At 29.3% G+C, this 24,457-nt stretch overlaps 1 protein-coding gene and 1 pseudogene across 1 annotated transcript; one reads left to right on the top strand and one right to left on the bottom strand.

Moving 5' to 3' along the window:
- Positions 1–4,513: 4,513 nt before the first annotated feature.
- Positions 4,514–10,678, bottom strand: LOC126842520 (uncharacterized). The gene is made up of 3 exons (XM_050579531.1): positions 10,605–10,678; positions 6,105–6,267; positions 4,514–4,741 (listed from the first exon to the last, which is right to left on the bottom strand). Exons 1-3 carry the CDS (start codon positions 10,620–10,622, stop codon positions 4,587–4,589), a joined length of 336 nt encoding a protein of 111 aa, XP_050435488.1. The 5' UTR covers positions 10,623–10,678; the 3' UTR covers positions 4,514–4,586.
- A 4,474-nt stretch (positions 10,679–15,152) lies between these two features.
- On the top strand, positions 15,153–16,903 carry LOC126842521 (uncharacterized; annotated as a pseudogene).
- The last annotated feature ends 7,554 nt before the right edge of the window (positions 16,904–24,457 follow it).

Below are 24,457 nucleotides of genomic sequence, written 5' to 3'. Positions count from 1 at the left end.
AATTCGAAGCACAGGTTTGGTCAGTCCTTACGCTGACGAAGGGTAGTTTACCTAAAACCAGATTATAATACTTCTTAATTAGTTCACCGTCATAAATGCAATATTCCACGGTATATGTTTGAAACATTATGATTAAATTCGCTTGACTTTTGGTCGGCTAAAGAACATCACAATCGTGTTTCATTCAAAAAAAATCATCACCGCTGTTATATGCTTTCGAAAGAAAGTGTGTATGCACTTTGTTAATAATTGAACAGTTCTTACCCATCTTATCTGCTGTTGATTTTTCACCATTATCCGCCAACGTTGCCGGTTCACTCAACTCTAGGTCAGCATTTGCATAATTTTTTCTTTGTTTTATATGTGCACCATTAGCTCGGCCCATTTTATCACCAATAACCTTAACGATCAAATCACAACGGCCGTGTTTTAAAAAGGATGAAATATTTGTTGTGATTTTTAGGACTTTACAATAAAACATAATTTATGGATTTAAACGCCATTATAATTCACCGCACACCTCTGTGTGTTGGATTTGTTAACGAGAAATTCAATTTTTGTAAACGTTTTAAATTATTAAATAGATAACATATTTTTTTACTTTTGTGGAATGGCATGCCAATGGTTCACACACAAGTCCTTTGTCGGTTACACGTTCCTTGGTTTGCAACAAGCTTCTGTGTTTAGAATTTGTACTTATAACAATAGGAATCACTGGTTTTGCGCCTAGGCGGTTTGTAAAAAACCTTTCTCCACAGCGTAGTAACGATAAACTTTTATCACAAACCTAATGGTGAAATATAAGAAACAAAGTAAAAATCTAAAATTTGTTTATCCAATACCGTATTTTTTGACTTTACAGGAACTTGCGGCAATTTTTTAACTGTAGGACAATGTCCTACAGAATAAGGCACCATCGTTTTTCTTAAACTGGGTATTGACACAGCGTTTGGAAGTATCTATAATAAATGTTGTACATTATAGTATTTTGTCGAAATTAATGATAGTAAACCAGGGTTCCGTTAACCGTTTTTATTTGTTTTTTTTTTAGTGATAAAAATAATGTACTGAAAATGTTGACTGGTTGATAACCAGTTTTAGATCACTATTTTTGCTAACCTAACCTAACTTAGCAAAATTCGCTTTAACATTCACCAAACATATACTAATATTATGTTATGTTCTGGGAACTTTATTTTGGTAAACGAAATAATTGAGTTTCTAACGTTATATTTCGTTACGTTACGGAACCCTGTAGTACACAAACATCTACAAAGCTTATTGTGTGATTAATTGATGGTTTTATAATATAATACAATATGTTAATCTGTAGGTTAATATCGTATGTATTATGCCTAACATCAAAATATTTACCGTGGCATCACTGGACGATTGAGGGGGACTACTAGCAGTATGTGTGTACATTTTCCACGACGAACCAAACATCTTTTCTTGGTACGATCTTGGAAATCCGCCAACGGGTTTTTGATGACTTTGGTCTCTAGATCTAAGATGCGGCTGCAGGCTTAACATATTGGCTAGCTGCCGTGTGGATTTAAAATTACATAAGAAAAAAAAGGTTCACATAAATTGTTGTGTACGTGTGAATAGTGACGGCTGGTCAAAATTCATACTGATATTATAAGTCTAAGCTTACTTTATTACTCAACGGTAGGGTGGTGTTTCTGGCTTGGTTTTGATAATTATTAAAGTTGCTTAAATACATAACGTGTAAAAAAATATAAATCGTATATGAGAGAGTACAACGCAATGTTGCAAAAACGATTACTATATAAACTATTGATTATAACAAACAAAATATATCATACCTACTATTTACCAAACAAGCCAGAAATTATGTTTAATTTAATCTAATTTCATTGATTGCCGTTAAAGTAAATTCTGTGTCCTGTAGTAGAGGGCTTATAACGTACACTAAGTACTTAATCTTAATTATGACTTAGATAATAGGCTTCAATGTTATCACCTGTTAACTAGCCATCGCCATTAGCGTATAACGACCAATAGAAAGATCAAATATATGATTATCACTAATTTCATGTTTTAACTAATAATATACTAACGAGACAATAACAAACTATGATTTGAGGCAGACCAGTCAATCAATTCATCAAATGGGAGTAACCGCAGGATGTGTGTAAATAGTGTAGGTAAACTATGATTTGTAGGAACTTGTACGTCTAATATAGTTGTCACACGCCATAGGATTCGTCTGAAAGAAATTATGTAACGACGGTGTGATATCGAGTTACGTTTATTGCTTATGAAAATATTAGTTTTGTAGTACTACCGCTAACTTGAATTCGTGCCACGCGCAAACGGCGGCTTGTACGTCGTTCTGCAATGAATTCTACTAAACAGCCAGGCAATGTTTACACGGCGCCAAATCAAATTGTTATTGACCAAGCAATTTTAAATGAATTACAAAATGAAAACGAAAATTTAAAAAAAAGAACGGTATTAGATCTACAAGCGAATATCGCACAATTGCAGAGCCAATTGTTAGACTTCCAAGTGAGTAAAATAAATAATACTAATTTATTTATTTATTTATTTATTTTATTTCAATACGGGCCGCAGCCCAAAGTACAGAATATCAAATTAACTATAAACTAATAACTATGAAAAAAGATAATAAGACAAATATATTACAAATTATAACTTAAAAACTAAAAGACGGACCCCGTTGGCAATACGCATCATCCTATTCAGTGGTTTGTTACGGACATATTTTGTCATACACTGTGGAATAGTGAAAGGATAGGAAGAACGGATCTGGATACAGGGAATTTTAAAGTTGACTTTGAAAGAAGTTCAGGACAGTCGATCGACCCATCGAGTTTGAGCAGGAAAACCTTGTTAATGGTAATACGTCTATCAGCTAAAGACTGTAAACCTAACCTATTTAATACTGCATCATAAACATGAGGTCTATGTTCTATTTTTAATAGATATGCAGCTTATATTGCTTTTATATACCTCTATGAAATATCAGTTATTTTAGTTACCCTAAAATAAGCTTAAAACGCATGTACACTATGTATTTACTGCATTTAATATAAAATCAACATTTTTTTAAAAATGATTTATGAACAATGTAAATTATTCAAACTTTAAAATAACTTTGTACATTGTAAATAATTAGATACATAGCTTTGTATACCTTTTTCTTTTTATACATATCAATACTTAATTTTAAACATACATTTTATATTATTTACATTTTTCTTTTTTTGCAAAATCATATATAATATCATCGAAGTTAATTTTTGATGCAAGTTAGTTTTCAATCGATAAAAGTGCAAGGGAATTGAGTCGTTCTTGGCCAATTGAAGCCCTCTGCCAAGTCTTAATCTGATTTCCTAATTTACTAAATGCTTTTTCTGCTTCAGAGACTGTCATTGGGAGTGTACAAAATATCCTTAAAACAACAGAAGTATTTATAAAGATAGTTTCTAATTTCTCTTTGCATAAATTTCGTTCAATAGTTTTAGAGGACATATTTCGATTTCTGTTTGAAAAATCGATTTATGAATTTTTTTTAAATGTAATAATTCATTCAACATAGTAGGCGATAAATCATTAGAATATACTTCAATAATTTTTTTTACGTTAATTTCAAGTTCTTCACAGGATGACTTCATGTAGCATAAAATAGGGTAAAACAGATTACAACATTTTTGATGTGCTTCAAAGCGGTGTGTCAAGTCAGTTATAATAACACTCATACTATTAAATATAACACCCCTTTTAAAAGAATCCTGTGCTTCAATTGCTTTATTGGGTTAAGTAATTAAGTAAATTATTGTATAACGGTAACTATCAGACTTCTTTGAACGGTACTCGTAATCACGCTCGGTTAAGTCGAGGAATGGTCTTATTTAAATTACAGTGTTCGTGTGTTACACATGCAACCGTGTTTGTAGAATTTATAAATCGATATATATAAATATATATATATATATATTTTATATTTTATTTCTTCATTACATTATCTTACTTATTAATTATTAAAAAAAAAATTGCAGAAAATATTAATAAAGGGATCGTTTCATTTATTGAAAAATAAAATCAAGTTTTATACTATTTTTTATCGGTAGAATAAAAGTTTAAAACAATCTCTTCCTTGGTAAATAGTTAGGTAAAAACGCCACTGGCCAAAGGTAGAAATCTTGGAAATCGTTTTCAACAACCAGTTCATTATGCGAAAAAACAATAATCAACAACTTTTAATTTGAGTTAAAACACTGCATGTAAAGTGAGATGAGATAAAAAGAAATAGGGAATGTGGTCACGTACGGATTCTGTATACATTTTGACGCTCAGACAATTGTTTTATTTTGAAGCATGTGGATTGTATAGGAATGACTTGGTACAGGAATATACGTTAATTTATTTTAACTCTAGCCCTGTGTGTAAGAGATATATTTAATTTATATAACAGTGACAATACAATGTATATAATTGTGCAAATGTGAAATTTTGTGTATATGACTTGACAAGATATTTATTATAACCGGAATAGTTTATACTTATGTATAGTTATTTATTTTAATTTTATTGTTTTAGTCGTGGTGCCGCAAATCTTCTTGAATTTTTTTTACGTTTTCAAGACATTCTTTGGCGAAGGTAACTACGTCCTTTTCTGTGTGGTTAGCATCGTTTTGTATTTTGTTTACTATTTTCAGATATTCTACAAATAGAGGTACGCATATTTTACCTAAATAAAAAAAAACATTTTTTAACAAATCGTTAAATATTACAAATTATACATAAAAAAAAACTATAAATTCACACATTGTGACATGTGACGTAAATTTTGTCGCGCTATGACTGAGGGCTCGTTATACAGAGTGGGCAAAAAGTGTAACGTGAAAAATTGGATGTAATAATGGGTCGCAATGTGATTTTTTACTGACCCGGTATAATACAGGATGATTATTTTAACACGCCACGACACCAGTTTTCTCGGAAATTAATAACCATTTTATAGTTTCTTTTTTTGAAAATGTTTTTTGTGTAATTATGCAATAAAAAAATTACTAAATATTTAGCATTTTTAGTAATTTGACAGTGTTCTACGAGAAAGTGAGTGTCTAACGTTTTATTGCTCTACCCTGTATAGAAAAAAGTTCTCTAACTTTCATAGCAAAATAAAAATTATATTAATATTTGGAACTATCTAATACAACGCAGTTGACTCCAAAAACACCAATCAAGGAATTTAAATATAACATAAATGTAGAAATATCTCATATTATATTAATTTAGAAGGAATATGACGTCAAATAGTTTACATAACATTTAGTAGGTATCTGTCTTAATGGGTATTGTTGAGATATTGCTTTTTTCCAAGATTTTTGAAATATTCTACAATAAAATTATTTTTGTGGTTTTTATCGTAAGTATTTTTTCTCTAAATCTATCACAAAAAAAAATTAATTTTGTTATTTTAAATTATATTGTGCTAGTTAAAAATACAAGATAGCCTTGATAATAATCTAGATTTTATTATATGTAGATTAAGGTTATAAACTGGACAATTTTAAGAAGCTTTTCTGCAATTAGAACTAGAAATAATCATTTTAACGTTTTTTTTAAAACAAGGGCTTTAACTATATTTACCATATATATTATTATAGTGTTACTATAAAAAATCAAGCAACTTAGAAAAAATTTAACTACATCGAAGTAAAATTATATGTTGATTACACAGAAAAAGTTTCCCATAGGGGGGTTATATTAACTTTTCAATCTACCCCTGACCTTTTATTTTTTTATTTGAAAATTAATATTTTTTATTAACAATATTAGTAAATAAACATAATAAAGCTTTTGTTAAGGATTTTTTAGCTAAAATAATTATTTTAAACATTAAAATTAATTCCACTATACCGTTTGAAAACCGACAATTTACTAGATTATGTTTTTTTAGTTTCTATGCCAAGCTGAAAATTGTATACATGTTAGTTTAAATAAGAATTTTTTTTCTTAACGCCCTAAAACAACTGCTTGACAGCTTCGCTTTGAAGCAAAAACAAATATTATTGAATGATAAATTGAATATAATAATATATTCTTACTTTTAAATTCCGATGTAAAATTCTTTTCACTTTTGTAACTGTCTATAGCATTCAAATTTGTCTTATTGTCACCCACAAATCCGAGAAGCCATTTCTCTTCCATGGTTGTTTTACCAGGTTTAATAAGTGCTAGATAGTCATTGTAAACTGCCTCTAATTCCGGCTAAAATTGGTTTTAGTTATATCATTCAACGAATTAAGATAAAGGCATTATTCGATTAAATACTTATTTGAATATATCACGAATAATAAATTAACTTTTATTCCATTATTTCTTTATTTAAATATAAATTAAGATTAAATTAACTTTTTACCTATGAGTTCGAGTATTGCCCAAGACTTAATTAACCATTTAGGTCGTTAATGTCAATTTTTTATTTTTTTGGTTATTATAAAAAAATGTTTTACATGAGAATTCCCAGTATAAAAAATAGGATACATATTTTAACTTTAATATACGAATATTATTAATTTTTTAATCAGCGTTTATTTTTTTATTAAATAGCTCTACAACTCCCTATAAAATTTTGTTAAAATATTTTAAAAAATAAATTCCATCATTCTCCGTTCAATTATGAATAACCTAATAATTTCATATATTAACATTTGATCAATGAACAAAAACATAATTACACAAATTGCAAAAAAAAATCTGGACAATCAACTTTTTAATTTTTCATTGAAATATATTCAAACTATACTATACTATACAAAATATAAATGTAAAACATATTGATTTTTAATAGTGTTTTGTTATTTTCTGTTAAATTATTATCCTTATGGAGTTAAAAGAACAATAATAGATAGGGAAGAGAAAAAGTTGTGGCTTCAGTATAATTTGAATATATTTTCGAGTGAAAATTATGTACCCAAACTTTATTTTAGAGTTTTAGAAGTTTTGTTTAATATTCGGGGGCATAAAACAAATTAACTTATAATGTATTTACTATAGTATTTTTTATAATTTAACGGAGAATATGCTAAGGGTTTTTTATTTAAAAAAATGAAAGTGAGTTTTAGTTTTTGGTTTCTATAAAATTATTATTTAATTTACTTTAACTGTGGTCTTTACGATTATTTTTTCATCTTCTGTTAGAACTCGTTCAGGATTACTGGCAACCAAGGCACACGATACCAACAAAACAGCGAACTTATACATTTTTTTAGTGTTTAACTCGGGAACAAAAAAAATTGAATGAAAATCTCTATCTGCGATTTTCAGTTTTATCAGAATGAAAACAAACAAATGTTCTGAACAAATATGAATTTACAAAATATGATTGTTCATAAAGCAAGCGTACATTTTGACGGTTAATCGTAAACTATGCATACTTTGTGGGTTCAACCCGATTTGAAGCGATGAGAGATATTTTGTTTTCGCCTTAGACACATGTGTTGTTTTTAATACTCCGTTTTTCTACACTGTTTTTTCGACTGAAAAATGTGTCACTTAAAGCGTCGTCGAGTGTAATTTGAAATATCGATATACACCAAAAGTCAAGTACATTTTTCTTTAGGCTTAGGTTTTTTAATAACTAATAATTCTGTTCTCTCTCTCTCTCTCTCTCTCTCACGTTTAATCTTCCGTTATTTACTTTCATCTATCTTATACCTTACCTAACGGCCACTCTTCCATTCACACTGACCTCGTTAAAATTGTTCCTTCGTGGCAAACATCACAATAATAACATCTTTGTTGCACTTTCCAGAATATTTTTTTCCCATAATTAATTATTTGTCAATCTTTCCGGAAGACATTATATCACGAGTATGTCTACTTCCCCCATTTTCTCCTACCCTCCTTATTTTCACTAGAGATTAGTGATAAGACGTTATAGTTCGCGAGCTTAGAAACTAAGGGTTAGGTTAGTGATAAGGCGTATTGAAACACTAGTTTTTTAGCAGAACTATAGTTATTCACCCGTTCAAACTAATCAAGCTATAAATACTCCTAGAGATTCATAAATCATACAATTTTTGTTCTACACAACAACTCAGTATATTAGTCTCCTTCTACAAACGGGTAAAAATTGTCAGGTTACGTTAAGTAAAAAAAATGTAATATGTTCATATTATAAAGTGTTTAATAAAAAAAATCAGATAACTATGAGATAACTGAAATTTTGCTTTAAAAATTAATTTTAAAAATTTCTTATAATTATTTTCGAAATTAAATTACTAAATGGCATTTGAATGTTAAGACGAAATCAAACAATCAAAAAAAGTTTTTGTCGGATAAAAATACAAAATCTACAAATATATATATATATATATATATTTGTGTATAAACAGTAAAAAATAACATTATAGCCTTATTAAATTTCCATCTAACTAAGTTTAAATATTTTCTCGTGAAAGGTTCTTTTATATATACATATTTATATACAGGGAGATTCATTTTGGGTAAGACACTCATTTTCTCGAAATATATTAATATTTTGAACAATATTTTTTTCCAATATTTTGAAATTTTTTATCACCAATCCTTATAAGCCAAAAAGGGGGATTTTTGTTTTTTTTTTAAATAGCCACATATGTTTTTCACTTAAATTGTAAATTTTTAACTAAATTTGTAGACAAAAATTAAAAAATACGTTAGTCTTTGAATTTTTTACTAAGGTAGATCAAAAATGGGGCTGTAACATAGTATTCAATTATCTCTAAAAAATCTGAAGTCCGAGTTTTTTTTTATTAGAGAATACCCCCTCCCCCACCCCAAAAAAAAGGGAAAAATAACACTTTGACCGTAGTCAGTTTCCAGGTTGGCATGTATGGAGATATTTTCATTATATTGTTGTATCTATGACAATCATATGACAAATAAAATATGACATTTTTTTGACAGAAGATCAATCTTAATTGTATCCGCCCTAATACTAAAATTAATTTTTAAGCACATTATTGTCACTAGGCAACAACGCTTTTATCGATATTTGTATCTTTTTATCTGTGAACACTACACCTCCCTAACTTGCTTACTACTAACTCTACCCACTTACGTATAACACTTTCTTACGGTGCTTGGTTTGGACTATACTGGTTTAAACCTGTACTATTCACAGATTCGCATCGAAGCGTTTATTTAAAAGTGATTTTTTCACTTTCAGTTATAATAATATCTATAACTTCAGTAGAACTATGACCTCCATCTCTCCACTATACCCCAACCCTACTATACTGGCTTTTTTTTTTTTGCTCTTTAATCGGAGGCTTAAATTTGGGTTTACAGTCGATTGTGTATTAAGTCTTATTTTTTACACCGAATTTTCGTTGTACGAAATGTGCTAGTATATTATAACAAACGGCAAAGTGTATAAGCAACACACGCGACTGTAGGTAATATTTTTTTTTTGTGTCTTATTTACCTTAAATTCGTATCGAAGTGAATAACAAAATATGAGTAATAGCCCACACATAAATGACACACACATACACATACTTAATAATGGTCTATGTACCCAGTTTTTTCGTACTTACATGCATATAAAGAAGACCTAGTAGAGTTATATGTAAAATCACACAATTGTTTTTGTTGTTTTAAGCGTTTTATTTTACTTAGTTTTCTATCGCTGTGAATAACAAAATATGAGTAATAGCCCACCCAAAAACCCTTATCTGTTATTGGACTTATACGTGAATTCATTTCAGACCCTTAGTAATTAACAAATAATACTGGTCGTCAACTACTTTGGATAAATATAGTGTGTACCAAATTAAAAAAAATTGTTGTCGATACTTATTTTTATGAAAAATTATATAAACTAATTAATTAATGATAATTATAATAGAGAAAATTATTGTTTTTGTGATAATATATTTACTTTTTGTCCATATTGTAAATATATGAAAATTATAAAATATTACTACACTGCATGACAAAACGATAAAGGCGGAGAATTTATGTTTATTTTTCTTAGGGTATTAGACATTGGTACAAATAACCCCATATCTAATCATATTTTTTTATTTAATAATTATAATATTCCAATTTAATACAAAAAGTTATTATTCAATCAATTTTATTTATTTAGAATTTATGAAAAAACAATTTTTCCGTGACAAAAAAAGTGAAAGGCAATTATTATGATAATTCCTATAGTTATCCTATTTGAGTAACAAATTTTAGTACAGTTATTAGTACTTAGAAAGTTGAACCTCCATTATTATTTATGACTGCAAATATTCTGCTGGGTATAGTTTTGTAACATTTTTTTTTTACGATTTTTGCAGAACACTATCACAAGATTCTTGAATTGCTTTTCTCAATTCGTTTGTGTTGTTGAGTTGTTGACAATTTTAAAAACGCAGCTAATAAGAGGCACTTGTACTTTTTGATATTTTACACAGTTGACGCTTAACCCATTATTTTTATTCGTTATTAGATTATTGTCGGTAGTTATAACAATAAAAAATATTAATTATTGGTGCCTTCACCTAATACAAAGAAAAAAAATTGATATATTTAAAATAGTTTAAAATAATTTTAAGTAGTTAACTTACCATTAGGCATTTTATCATTTTTGAATAAACAAATCAAACTTCTTTATTCCGAAAAGTTTAAATGTGATTCACGAAACGAATGCCGAAATTTTCTTATAAATATTATGTTTTTTCAAACAACTTTAAAGACAATCATTTTTTAGTTTTAGAATACCATTTTCCAATGGAATTAAACGCAAATATATTTAAAATTAACATTAAACGTTATGTGTTAGTGTTAATATAAACAGCACATCGTTGTACGGTTATTGACTATAAAGATTGAAGTATTTCATTAGAACGGCAATTTTTAGGTTACATCATAATATCAGTAACAAAATGTACAAACTACTCACTACTGTTACTAAAACGATACGTGGTCACTTAGTCAGACTGGTCATGACATTGATAGCTAAAATATTTAACGCGTTTTACTAGTGGATAATAAAAGATAAGAATTTAAAGTAATATTATAGCAGGTATAATTTATACTACAGCTGAATTATCAAAACAAGCGTCGTATATTAAACTTGTTATCAGTTGACAGTTTCATATCATCAAAATATTCTTATTGGAACTTGAATGTACAGCAGCCATCCGAGCATTGACTTTAGCGTCTCTTAAATATTGCTGAAAGACCGAAAAAATAGTTTACCTACTACGCCGCACGTTTATTACTTCTAATGCTAATAAGTAATAACTTTAAAACTTATAGTTGGAACTAAACTTGCAATATGTAATTTTTTTTTAAATAATATTATCTATCTAGAAACAAAAATATTTATAGGGGTTACCATTTGAAAATTAAAAGTTGGTGTGGAGTTTTTGAGGAAGGGGGAAGATACAAAAAAAGTATTATATAAAAAGTTAGTATTTTATACACAAACAAATTATTAAACATATTTTTTTGTAAATATCTAAATAGTTTTTGGGTAGGTAAAGTAGTGAAAGGCGCTAAAAGAATCACCTGTATTGTCCTATTGAAAGACAAAATTTGACTTGGATATGTGTTGAAAAATTTATATTTAAAAAGTTAAAGGTAATTTTATTTGTTAGCAAATTTTATTCGGCCATCTAAAAATAACATTTCTCTTCTTCCATTATACCTATGGTGATAGATGTACTCTTTTTTGTAGGACTGAACTTTTTTTTGATGCACTGTCCTATTGTCATTAACATTAGTATTAAGTACATGAAACATTACTCTTTTTTTGAAAATATTAAGGGCTTATACGTTGTTTTCAATTTTTATAATTTCATAGTTCATTTATATTTTATAGTTCGACATAATGCATAATAACACAATATAAATCAATAATATTTTGCCTTTTTAGTATCAACTACGACTAAGTATAATAGAATTGTTGCATCAATCAACAATTAAAATATAATTGAGTACCTCATAGCTAATAAAATTTCAAATGTTTATAAAGTTAAACATGTAGGAAACAAGTTATTTTTTTAACATTTAAATTGTATGCTTTTTATTATAAAATTTCAAATGTTATTGAAGTTAAATACGTAGGAAACATATTAATAAAGTTTGTTATTTTATTATTTCATTACATTTAAAAATAATTTAAAATTTGTATACTTTTCAATAATTATAATTTAGAATATTTCTTATATTTTAAATGTATTTCATCATAAAGACACACACCTAATAAGTTGACATTATAATGAAATTATAATTTTAAATAATCAGGTTTTATAGTTGATAAAAGAAACCGAAATAATAGAGTAATCAGATAAAATAAAAGCAATCTATATAAATGGAGATGGCCTATGGGCAAAGTTTTAAAATGTACTATTTTTGGTTTTTTTTTTTTTTGGTCACCACATTTATACCTAATAGCGCTCCATACTATAACGGAACCTCTACCAATTTGACGTTTTGAAAGTATTGTTTCTTCTTTTTTTTAATCATCATATTAATAAGAATAACCGTCAGGACCATCTAATTAAATTTTTTTTCATCCGCAAGAATCGCCCTTTTTTACTTATTTGTCCAATTCATGGTATTTTTTGCAAAATTTAATCTTGCATTTTCATCGCGTTCACTCACTTTCTTAAAATTTGTTTTCAAATAAGTGTCGTTAAGCGTATGTTTCAACAGTCTCTGTACGTTACGAATATTAGTTTCCACTACAGATTGCTCCAAAGTACCACGAACACCAGTCACCACCTAAAACAGAAATTGACGGAGCTTTTAAAATTACTCTAATCTCACGATCTGGAGGTCGTTCAGTAGATTTGTTGGTACCAAGTTTAACAAAATTGTCAATAATTGTTGAACTTCTATTAAGTCGTCTTGAAATTTCCCAGTTGGAGGCCCAATTTCCTTAAAACCTATAATTTTACCACTTTCTTCATATGTTAGTGGTTTTCTTAGACCCATAGTAATTTTTTCACAAGCAAATTATTATAATATTATATTTTTAAAAAGTTAATGACTAAAAAATTATTTTGCAAAAAAAATATTCAGTTTTTAGTTAATAGCTAATAATGCATTTATTGTAGTTCAATAGTGTTATTAAGATTTTAATGTATAAGGTAAGATAAACCCCGTAGATAAATTGTATAATAATATCAATAGGTTACATAAGTTATGTATAAACATATTTTAACAAAACACCCTGTCCTTATCTTTTTTTTCATGCACTCATGCTAATGAAATTATTGGTCTCTGAACACCTACTAGTTACCACTTCCGGTCATGAATAAGTTTACTGTTTTATTTTTTTATATCTTTTAAAACTATTTTCTCGGTTTTATCATTGTTATTACTTTTTTGTTGTTATTTATTGAAATAAGGTAAAAACACAATTTGATGTATTTAAACAAGCATAGAAAACTGCTTGTTCAAACAGTTACCTTTTAGTCATATACCAATGTGCAAAAAACAAGAAATATATATTCTAAATGAAAACAACATTGACCTAGTTATTTATTTATTTATTTCTACTTGATATACATTATATACCTAATAAATATCGAAAAAAACTTAAAACGATAGTGTGTTAGTTTTTATTTTATATTATAATAATAAAATAATTTCTTAATAAATAACACCATAAGTTGGTCAAGTTTTTTCTGGTATTTATTTTATACATTGAATTTCCGTTGGTAATATAGTTTATTGCGTTATATTTACACCTGAAATTCGTATCTATGCGAAATACAATTTTGAATATTACAAATACTTAACAATACGGTCTATGTACCCAGATTTTTCATTCTATGAATGCGCCAGTATATAAAAGACCTTAAAGCACTGTGTGTAAATTACACACGATTATTTATCATTGTTTTTAGCGTTTTATTTTTCTCGGTTTCATATTGTAGTGAATAACAAAATATGAGTAATAGCCCACACAAAAACAGTTCTCTAAATCAACACACAAGCGCATAAACAATTTTACAAATTTAGAATTTAGCACACAGTAACCTCTGAAAAATACTTTGAAAACAACATACTTTTCAACTTAAAATATGTGGGATTAATTTTTGTACCCTGAACTGTTCTTATATACATCGTATTTAATAAGCCAATCCACTTCCAATGTGGTTGGTCACTGGTCTGCCAGGATATAGTTTTTCACAACTCTCGCTTTCTCACTGTATATAAAATAAAATATCCTACACTATTTGATTTAGTCACTCCACATTAGAATCCCATTTACCTTTAACACTTAATTTCCATGTATAATAATATAATAGTTATTAAGATTATTATTAGGATTATATATATTTAAAATAAAAACTATAAACCTGTCACCAGCGTTTGCATAGACATATTTTAATAAAGGCAGAAATAAGGAAGAGGAGAATTTAGAAGTAGAAATAAATAAACTAGATGAAAATATACAACTTTACTTATTCGGTAATTATTTATTTTATTGGTAGACACATTGGTCATAACACAGTACTAGATATAAAATGTCTACGATACTTGTCTTTTTTTGAAAATTTCTACAATTGATGAAGATAGAAAAATGCTCATGCAATACAAACAACATAAGCAGAATGTTAACAATTTCCAGAATAATAAACAATAGCCAATAAAATACCTACTGTTAGAATGCAAAATCACACTTTCTAGAAACGCCACCATCCAATAAACATCGGAAAGACTATACTGTAGGAAATGTTAGCAAGGTTCTATTAAAGGTTTTCACGGTATAAATCACTTTACCGGACACCTTTTTTTTTTGATTTGATAGTATTTTTCAAGCTGATTACGAATATTAAATTTAAAAATTCCAACACCTTATTTTCCGACAAAGCGCTTTTTAGTTAATTTTTATCAAATAAAGAATTACTGTTTAAAGTGTCTAATAAATCATTCATATATTTTACAAATATCGCAGTGTCTTTTGCGGTGTTGGATTGCAGCTCTCCTGTAGCCATTCACAAGTGTGAATTGTAGAGGCTAAAGAATTGCTAAAAATTTGAAATGCTAATTTGCAATTAATTTTTTGGAATAGACGTGGTTTTATATGAGAATCCGTTAATTTTGTTAATGCTTTACTTGTGTTACTATTTTTATCAATTTCATAAGTTTTAACAATGTCTTTGAAAGAAACTAGTTTGTCTTTAAATAAAAAATCCCATGATAAAAAGTTAATTCTGTAATTTTTAATTAAATGAGGTGCATCATAAATTCTATATATTCTTATTTTACTATCAATTTAAAAAAATGGGTTTTCTTTGGACATACCTAGATCCTTATATGCTGCTTGGTTATTAGCACCATGATCGCACACAACTGCTATAATATAGAGACCCACTTCCAAAAGTTTTCAACTGTAATATTTATTAATTTATTTAATATAGTATGGCTCATAGGAGAAGCACTAAAAAAATAAGCAACAGGTAGCTTCCAGTTAGAGTAAAGACCTCTTGCCATAAACACCATTGCCTGAGAAGCTGGTTTTTTTGTATTAAATTTATGCGATACCGTTTTTCAATTTAAACGTAACTTAGATAAAGACGATCGTTTATTTTTTAAAAGCCCTTGTTGTCGTTTTATAATCGATTTTAATTTCTTCTTACATGGTGTGTCATGCTTATCGAGTATCATGGAGTCGTCTAATATAAAATTTGCCAAAAATTTCGTATCGGATTCCTGAAGTTCTTTGGCCGATACAAAAGGACGGCAGTGGAGATTCCTTTCAATATAAGAATGAACCCAATGCTTCTTTAGCGTCTTTTTTCTTTAAATTTCTGTACAAGTAGTACATAGCAATGTCCTCTTCATCACTGGAACTCGACATTTACAGTCATATGTAGAAAGTATGGACCTGAACATGGAAACAGGGACGTAGACTTCAACAACTATGACTATGGCTAATATACAGACATTAGAACAAGAAATAGTTCGAATGAATTTTGTAGTCAACAAACTTACTTAAATTATTTTAATTTAAGTAAAGAGACGTTTAGTAATCGTCCTAAAATATTAGCATTTTATACTGGCTTAGAAAATATTGATCTTTTGTTTATTAATTTTAGAGGAATTTAAACCTGCACTAACTTCTAGCAAACAAAGGTTAGCTGAATTTCAAAAATTATTGTTATGTCTTATGAAGTTAAGGTTAAACATGCCATTTGTTGATTTAAGTTATAGGTTTAATATCACGTGTGGTACTGCATCAATCATTTTTCGTAAAGTTATATTTCTTTTAGAACATGCATTGAAAAAACTAATTTACTGGCCAGACAGGGAAGCATTACGCTGTTTAATGCCACGTTTATTTTTTAATGCTTTTGGTAACTCAGTTGCGGTTATCATTGATTGCTTTGAAATCGGAATTGAAAAACCCAGTTATTTAAAAGCTAAAGCACAAACTTGGTCTTAAAAAACAAAAATACTGTTAAATATTTGATAGCTATTACACCTCAAGGGGTAGTATCATTTATATCTGAAGGATGGGGTGATAGGGTAAGTAACAAACACATAACAGAAAACTACGTTATTGAATAATTTATTACCAGGGGATGTAGTACTAGCAGATAGGGGATTCACTATAAGTGAGAGTGTAGGTTTTTATTTTGCTACTTTAAAAACACCTGCCTTTACAAGGGGTCTTCCTCAATTACATACATATTCTATTGAACAAACAAGGAAAATAGCATCAGTTAGAATACATGTAGAACGTATAATAGGACTCACCAGATCCAAGTATAAAATTATTTATGGACATGTGCAAATTACAACTCTTAAATACCAAGATGACAACTCATGTTTGTTGGATTCAATAGTAATAGTTTGTTGTGCTCTCATTAATATGTGCAGTTCCATTGTTCCATTAGATTAAAAAATGTATGTATATATAATAATGTTGAATTATTTTTAAATCTATTTTATTTATTATTTACAGTTTGTACATTTCCATTTTTTTGTTGTTGGCCTGCGTTTGATGTCAATGCAATTATAATGGTTCCACAAGTTAGCACATCCTTCTTGAGTACACATAATAATTTTCCCTCCTGTATCATTTTTGCATGTACAGTATAGATATGGATCATTTTTGTTTACCAGATATTCTTTTAGATTACTTTTTCCAACAGATTGATGTTGATTATTAGTATAAAAACGACCAAGCAATTCAAGCAGAATAACTTCATTAACCCACTTTGATTTGTTTGAAATTTCATTGCATATTTCATTATCAATAATAACACATTCTATGTAATAATTATTTGGTGACTATATAATAAAATCTTCATACTTAAATCCACCTAAAAACATTTTTGTTTGTATCTGATAATGGTATTGGTGAAATACTATATGGACATTTTATTTCCAAGACACCAGTTCCACAACAGTCACAATGAATTATACCACCCGGACTTGCACTGATAAATGGAAAACAGGGATTTATAATAAGTCCACTATTTATAACAGACAAATTTATATGGTCACTTTTTAATTTGTTAATATAAAAATCTTTAGCTTAATTTTCATGTGTAGTTCCCCATACAGTAGCTTGATTTTTAAAAGTGTTTTCTAATGGGTAACATATTGTCTTAAGAAGGCTCTTCTCTTCTAACCAAGTCTTCCTTTTCTGGAGTTGCAGTAAGAACTTTAGATAAGCTAGTTTTTTTACCTCTTTTACCTATTTTTAAAATTTTCATATTTAATGGTGAAATCTGTTTAATAGATATTTTTATTGAAGATAGATGAGCATTTTTATTTGTAGAAGTTACATTAGTTTTTGATGTATTTGCTTCATCACACAATGTTATTTTTGTATTAGCAGTGGTTAAGTTTGCATCTTTTCCTACTTCAGACCCTCAACTACTGATGGTTCCATTATTGAGGCAGGCAAGAAATCTTTTTCAACAAATATATTTGGATTAAATGGAACAATCCCACTTACTTTAAATCCATTTTTTGCTTTCCCTATTGTTGCAATGTGGACAAAAGCATTTTTAAATATTCCTGCAGCGTCATAAGGTGTAATTTTTTCATGCCCGTTATTTCTTAGAAATAAATCACATTGATTGGCATATGCTTTTTTAGTGGACCATAAACTGTTAAGTCTAGTGGTTGTAGCTTATGGGATGTATGAGGAGAAAAAGATAGCATTATCACACCATTTTCTCGACTAAGTAGTGTGGCTGTTATGGTTATCTAACATTAAAAGTAAAGGATTGTCTTTAGAAGTAGAAGTTATCTTAACAAAATGTTTCAACCACACCAAAAATAACTTCATTTATCCACCCTTTTTTTGAACATTCATATACAGCACCAGTAGGACCATTTTGCATAACTGGTCGGACATCCGCTCACGAGGAAAAATGAACATTGGTGATATATTGTGTCCAGTAGCACTTACTGCACAAACGACCGTTATATTTTTACCCATTTTCCAGCTTTACAGCTTTGCCAAGTTGTTTCACTCCTTTTGGACCTACAATTTTATATGGAGTAGGATCAGTAGAGATGCCTGTCTCGTCCACATTTAAATTTGATGAGGCTGAAATCTATGTTTCATAAAAACACCATTTAAATTTTCAAAAAATGCAGCTACAGAGCAGTTTTATTAAACCCTGCAATTTTTACCTAAACTCGTAGCTTCTGGTTTACGTATACTCAGTTTAGGGTGACGTTGCAAAAACGACCGAAACCAATCTGGTCCAGCACTTTCTTTTTCTTTATTAAATACATTTTGTATATGGTTTTGTTGAGCAAATTCATAGGCTATTTTACGTAAGTTTCAGGCGCGGATCCAGCTTGTGTTAAATAATAATTTATCTCGTTTAAATAATATTCTTAATAATAATTTTGGAAATGTTAAGTTTACATGAATAGAAAACCTATTCGTTATAGAATATAAATTATTTTTTTATGGACTGTTTGGAGAGTTCTAGTGACCATTTTTTATTTTATATTTCACATACACAATTATAGCTATTTTTTTTTCAAAATTATTTTCTCCCATCTTTTATGAAAAAAACAATCTCTATAAAAAGGCTGTTGTAATATATTTAAAAATTAATTTTTTGGGGAAAAAACCCATTGCTCTCACATTGAGTTAATGTTTTGTTGTTTATAACAATTTATTGGAAAAAGTGGTAATTGATAAAAGTTGTAGCAACCCCGCCCGCAGCCCAAATCGTCGAGCTGCTGATAAGGGACACACGTATTGACAACGAAATTCACGGACCTCCGTTTGTTAAATTTTTATCCGTTTACATCTTTGTACCTACGAATGTTGACGTCTAGTCTATACCGTGTTTCTTCTAATTTCTGCGTTGTTCGATGTGAATTATAATTATTGCGATCTTGGTCTTTCTTTTTGTTGGAAATCATTCGGTAGATCGTTGTGTGTACACGGCTGCTCCGAACTCGGCTACAGCCAGCGTATTATTATACTTTTTCAAAACAATCATAATACCTATCCTACTCGCGTTAATAACGTTTGGTTTGCATATTACATGTAACGATGTTTACAATGGGCTATAAAATGTTAGACGTACACGAAAAATAATGGACGTCAATTTATGAAAAAATGCACGTCGAATAGTTCTTGGAAACGGGTTTGACGTTAACATGTATGCCATTTTATTCTTTAAAATAACACAACACAGTGGTAGTATGTAAATTCATCATAATACCTATAACATTTATCTGCATATAAACGTTTGACTTGTGTATGTGGTGTTTTTTGAGCTACAATTCATGTAAAAAAAAAACAACTCGATATTGTACAGTGTACTGTACTGTGTACTTTCATTTGTAGTAAAGAAAAAACGATATTATGAATTTATAATGGGTGAAATTTGGCCACATAATAAACACCATATTGGTGAATTGTACTTGAAATATGTATCAATATTTTAACGTTCAATGTTCGTTAACTATAAAATTGGACTAGCCGACATTATTGAATCTAAACAAAATTTATACCATATTGATGTATTATTTATTTGTTGAATTTACAATGTCGTATACAGTGTAAATGTGCCATGTGGGTAGTATGTACATGCTTATGACTACAATTCAGAGGTGCTGAAAAAAAAGCTTGAATAGTGGTAATATGTACATTGTAAATTATGATTATAATATAGATTATTAAATTTAAGTGCCCTATAACACCAAAATTACTTAATGATAATGTACTATTTCCATCCAATAGTACATTTTAACATAACCGTAACATTAAAATAATTTTGAGCAAATTTATTTAAAATGCACTTATTCCACCTTTCCACCAGATAGTAAATACTATAATTTAAATGTAATTGTATGGTCAAAATAGAACTGATGCATGACTAGCGATGTTGACTTTAGTTTGTTTTATTACATATTGCCTAAAAAATTATTATACAGTTTTTGGTTAACATGCTTATCATACTTTTAGCATAAATAACAATGTTTTTCATAATAGAATGTGAATTTGAATACAACAAAAATAAAACTGAATAGTGTAGTATAGTAAGGTGAATATTAGTAAAAGGAACTACAGCCAATGCTATTTTTTTTTTTTTTTGCCTAAAAAATACTATTAACAAGCATTCTAATACCATTATTGGTTGTTGTCAGACAACTAAGTGTTTTGTAATTATGTACAGTTGGTATATTTTGTATTATATTGACTCTTAAAATATATAGATAATAGTTTGGCCCAAGCAAAAACTTTTCATACAAAAATCAACGTTACTAATGATACAAGTGTATACATTAGATGCGCTTACGGTATCAACAGTTGGAAATATAATGTGTATGAATGATGATTAGCAGGTCACATGATCTTGCCATCGGGCGAATGACAGTAATCGCAAGCAGGGTCTAGCTATGCCGGTTACGGAGTGACTTATGTTAACTAAGATTTTTTAACAGATATTACAATGTAACATTGTGAATTAACAGTTTATCCCAAGCGGGAGACTTAATTTTTAATATGATACCACATAGTCGATTTTAGTTAAGTATAAAGGGTGAAACAAATAGACCTTTATATGTATCGTTTGTTGTAAAAGTGAAGTATCTCCTTGTAGTTTAATTTTAAAATAATGATGACCTTTTTGTTAAATAGTGAATAGGAAAACAAATACAATTATTAATTCAGTGATTTCGATTTTTTTTTTGCATTTATTTATTGCTTCTCTTATATTATGAAAGATATGACTCTATTTAGTAAAAATATGGATATTTTAAAGATTTGAATTTACCCCGCTTTTACAATAAACGTCCCATATATGTATATTATGGCTTTTTAAAAATTAATTATAACATTATAAGTAAAATCGTTTTTATATTTAGTCCGAAATAAGGAAATCTTAAGATATTTAGATACATTTAGCACATTTAGATACATTTACTTAATTACTTAAAAATTTAATTTTATCGTACTTGTACACATGATTACATTAAACATTTTGTGATTGCTGCAAACATGGTGACAAGACACGAGGTGTTCAAGTTACGAGGGCTGGGCTCGTTTAATTGTGTGAAATAATTGCTCAATGTGCTCAATCTTTTCCATAAAATCCTATTCCTCGATTTACAAAGTGTTATGCTAGCTTTAGAAAACAGTCTTTCCGAAGGTTGACAGATGTACCCATAATATATAAATATTTTCTAGCAAGTGGATATAAATCCGGAAAAACTGTTTTCATATATTCCATGGGTTATTCCTTTAAAGATAATATAGGCTGGGCTAGGTAGGCATTGTCAATAGTCGGTTCTGTGGAATCTCTTGATTTTTTTTTTTTTATACTTGTGCACCAACTTTTAATGGTGTTCCCATAAATCGTAGCTGTCTTGTAATACATCTTCATCTACACTTGAACAATCAGTTGAACTAGTTTCTTGTATTGAATTTTTGGCAGGCTATTGGATCTCTAAAATGTAATTTCTTAAACCGAGGGTCTAAAATTGTAGCTATTGGAAACTTATAATTCAAGTCCAATTTCTAAGTTCGGTTCTAATGATTCAATTTCAATAGTGTCACAATTCAACAATGACATTATCTTACTAACAACAACATATTTTTCACCAGACTTTCTAATGTAAGCTTCTCAAACGGCCGTAATATATTTTAATATTGTTTTCCGTAATTGTTAGAGTTCTCTGGCTGTGAGCATTTCTGGACCGGATGGTGTTTGGAAAAGTACATCAGAAATAAGTTTTGACAGGATTAAAAACCTGTCAATCATGTAAAATGTACTGTTCCATCTTGTCTTGACTCCGCTCAAGCATGCGCACTCGATGCTCAAGTGCGGCCCCAAGGCTTAATTGAAGATTCGGTTGCGTTAAGGCGGGCCGACGCGACCCAGAACCATCCCTGTCGCTCCTATCGTCTCCGTTGTTGTTGTTATTTGAGTAATTGATGAATTTGGTTTCTCAACAAAACATTGTGGTTTTTCTTCTTTCTCGGGTGACAGATATCTCGTACATTTTTAATTTGCTGGCAGACCCCACACCATATAGTTCTATCCAAGTGCTAATGTAATTTTGGGCAATTAAAGTTTAGTAATTGCTTTTATGCAATTCAGTACTTATGAACTGTAATAAATAATAACTAATGACTTTGAATACCAAAAAATGTTACCTTGCTTCTTTTTTATATTAAAAATACTTAATATATTTTTCTCCATTTGAACAATATTTAAAATATTTATGTTATATTATATATTATATATATATATATATATTTTTTTTCCTGCTCTATGGGCCATTATGGCCTTTTGCAGCTTCTACTAAGCCCCTCCACCTGTCACGGTCAATAGCAGTCTCGAAGCTTGCTGCTTCGTCCACCATTCTCACATCTGCATTGACTCTATCCCGCCATCGTTGCCGAGGTCTTCCCCTAGGGCGCTTACCAGTTGGGTTATTAATCAGTACTTTGCGAATTAAGCTTCCCTCGGCTCGTCACACATGACCCACCCATTCTAGGCGCCTGGCTTTTGGTATTTTTTCTCCTCTCATAATCTCCAGTTAATTCATTTCTCACCGGTCCGTATATTTTCCTCAGCACCTTCCTCTCGAAGATGAGAAGATTTTCCTGATCTCCTTGAGTTGTCGACCATGTCTCACAGGCATATGACACTATTGGGCGTAAGTAAGCTAAATATATTTTTTCCTTTGCCGCCCATGATAGCATTCTTGAACTTAACAGTTTATTCAGTGAGAAATATGCACGATTCGCCGAGTTTATCCTAAGTTTAACTTCATTGTGCATATCGTTTTTATGATTGATGTTCACTCCTAAATATTTAAAGTCATCGACCTGTTCAAAGGTGTATGGTCCCACCACCAAATCGTTCTTAATAGGCGTGTGGCGTGCCATTAGCATGTATTTTGTTTTTACTTCGTTAATTATAAGGCCCATATTTCGACTGGATGCAATTAATTTTTCCAAGGTGTGTACAACCTCCTGACTATTTCCTAATATGACAACGTCATCCGCATACGCCAACATTATCATATTTTCATTAAGCTCCATTACTTGGTCTTCCCCTACATCTCTAACGACTTTTTCAAGAGCGAGGTTAAACAATTATATAATAATAATTAATATCATATAAATAATAAATTACTATATAAACCACACACACCATTTTATATATATGTAGATAAATATACACTTATACAGGGCGGCCCACAAAGAGTTGACAAATTAAATAACTTTTGTTCTAGTGAATATTTTTGAGATTTTTTTTTAAATAAGATACTCATTTGTGCTATAAGCACCACCTTGTTATTGCACTTACCTGTTTTACTTTTTTTAATAATATTTTTATTTTTTTTTCAAGATAGCCATTTTATTCAAAATAATTGGTAAAAAAAATTTGTATTTTTATTCATCCGTTCAAAAGTTATACTCATTTTAAAGTGAGGATGACTGATGACGGGAGGTGGAGTGTGGTAGAGTAAAGCGCGTAGGGTTATTTTTATCTGCGCGCGTCCTTTTTCTTACTCCTGATATTTAAGGAAGGTAAACGTCACCGTCTAATAAAAGCGTAACGCTCCAACGAGCCAAGGCTCAAGTCTGCTAGGACTGTTAAAAACGGACGCTAATACTTGATAATAATCAGTGTGTGTGTGTGTAACAGAATTTTCTCCAAAGCATTAATATCTGCACCTGAAAAATATTCAATAGTAATTTACAAATCTATCGATCTAAACTACAAAACCAAAACTACGAATTACATATCAGTTTTTTCTGGAAACATTGATAAATTCCAATAGTTGTGCCGAACACATAAGTAGTCGCGGCGGTACATCTATGGAAATAAGCCACTTTTATGTCGTTTCCACCAAAAGTTTCAAATCTGTACAATTAGAATATGTACACATAAATAACATACTTATTATTTTTAAGCAAAAATTACTTTACAAAAATTACGGATAACTTTTC

This window comes from Adelges cooleyi, unplaced genomic scaffold (genome assembly GCF_023614345.1).
Source record: "Adelges cooleyi isolate 19-005CV unplaced genomic scaffold, UGA_ACOO_1.1 ACOO_flye_CR_arks_rails_tigmint_CR_PRNA_537, whole genome shotgun sequence".
NCBI lineage: Eukaryota > Metazoa > Arthropoda > Insecta > Hemiptera > Adelgidae > Adelges > Adelges cooleyi.
The sequence above is the reverse complement of the archived record's forward strand: the minus strand, read 5'-3'. Positions and strand labels throughout refer to the sequence as shown.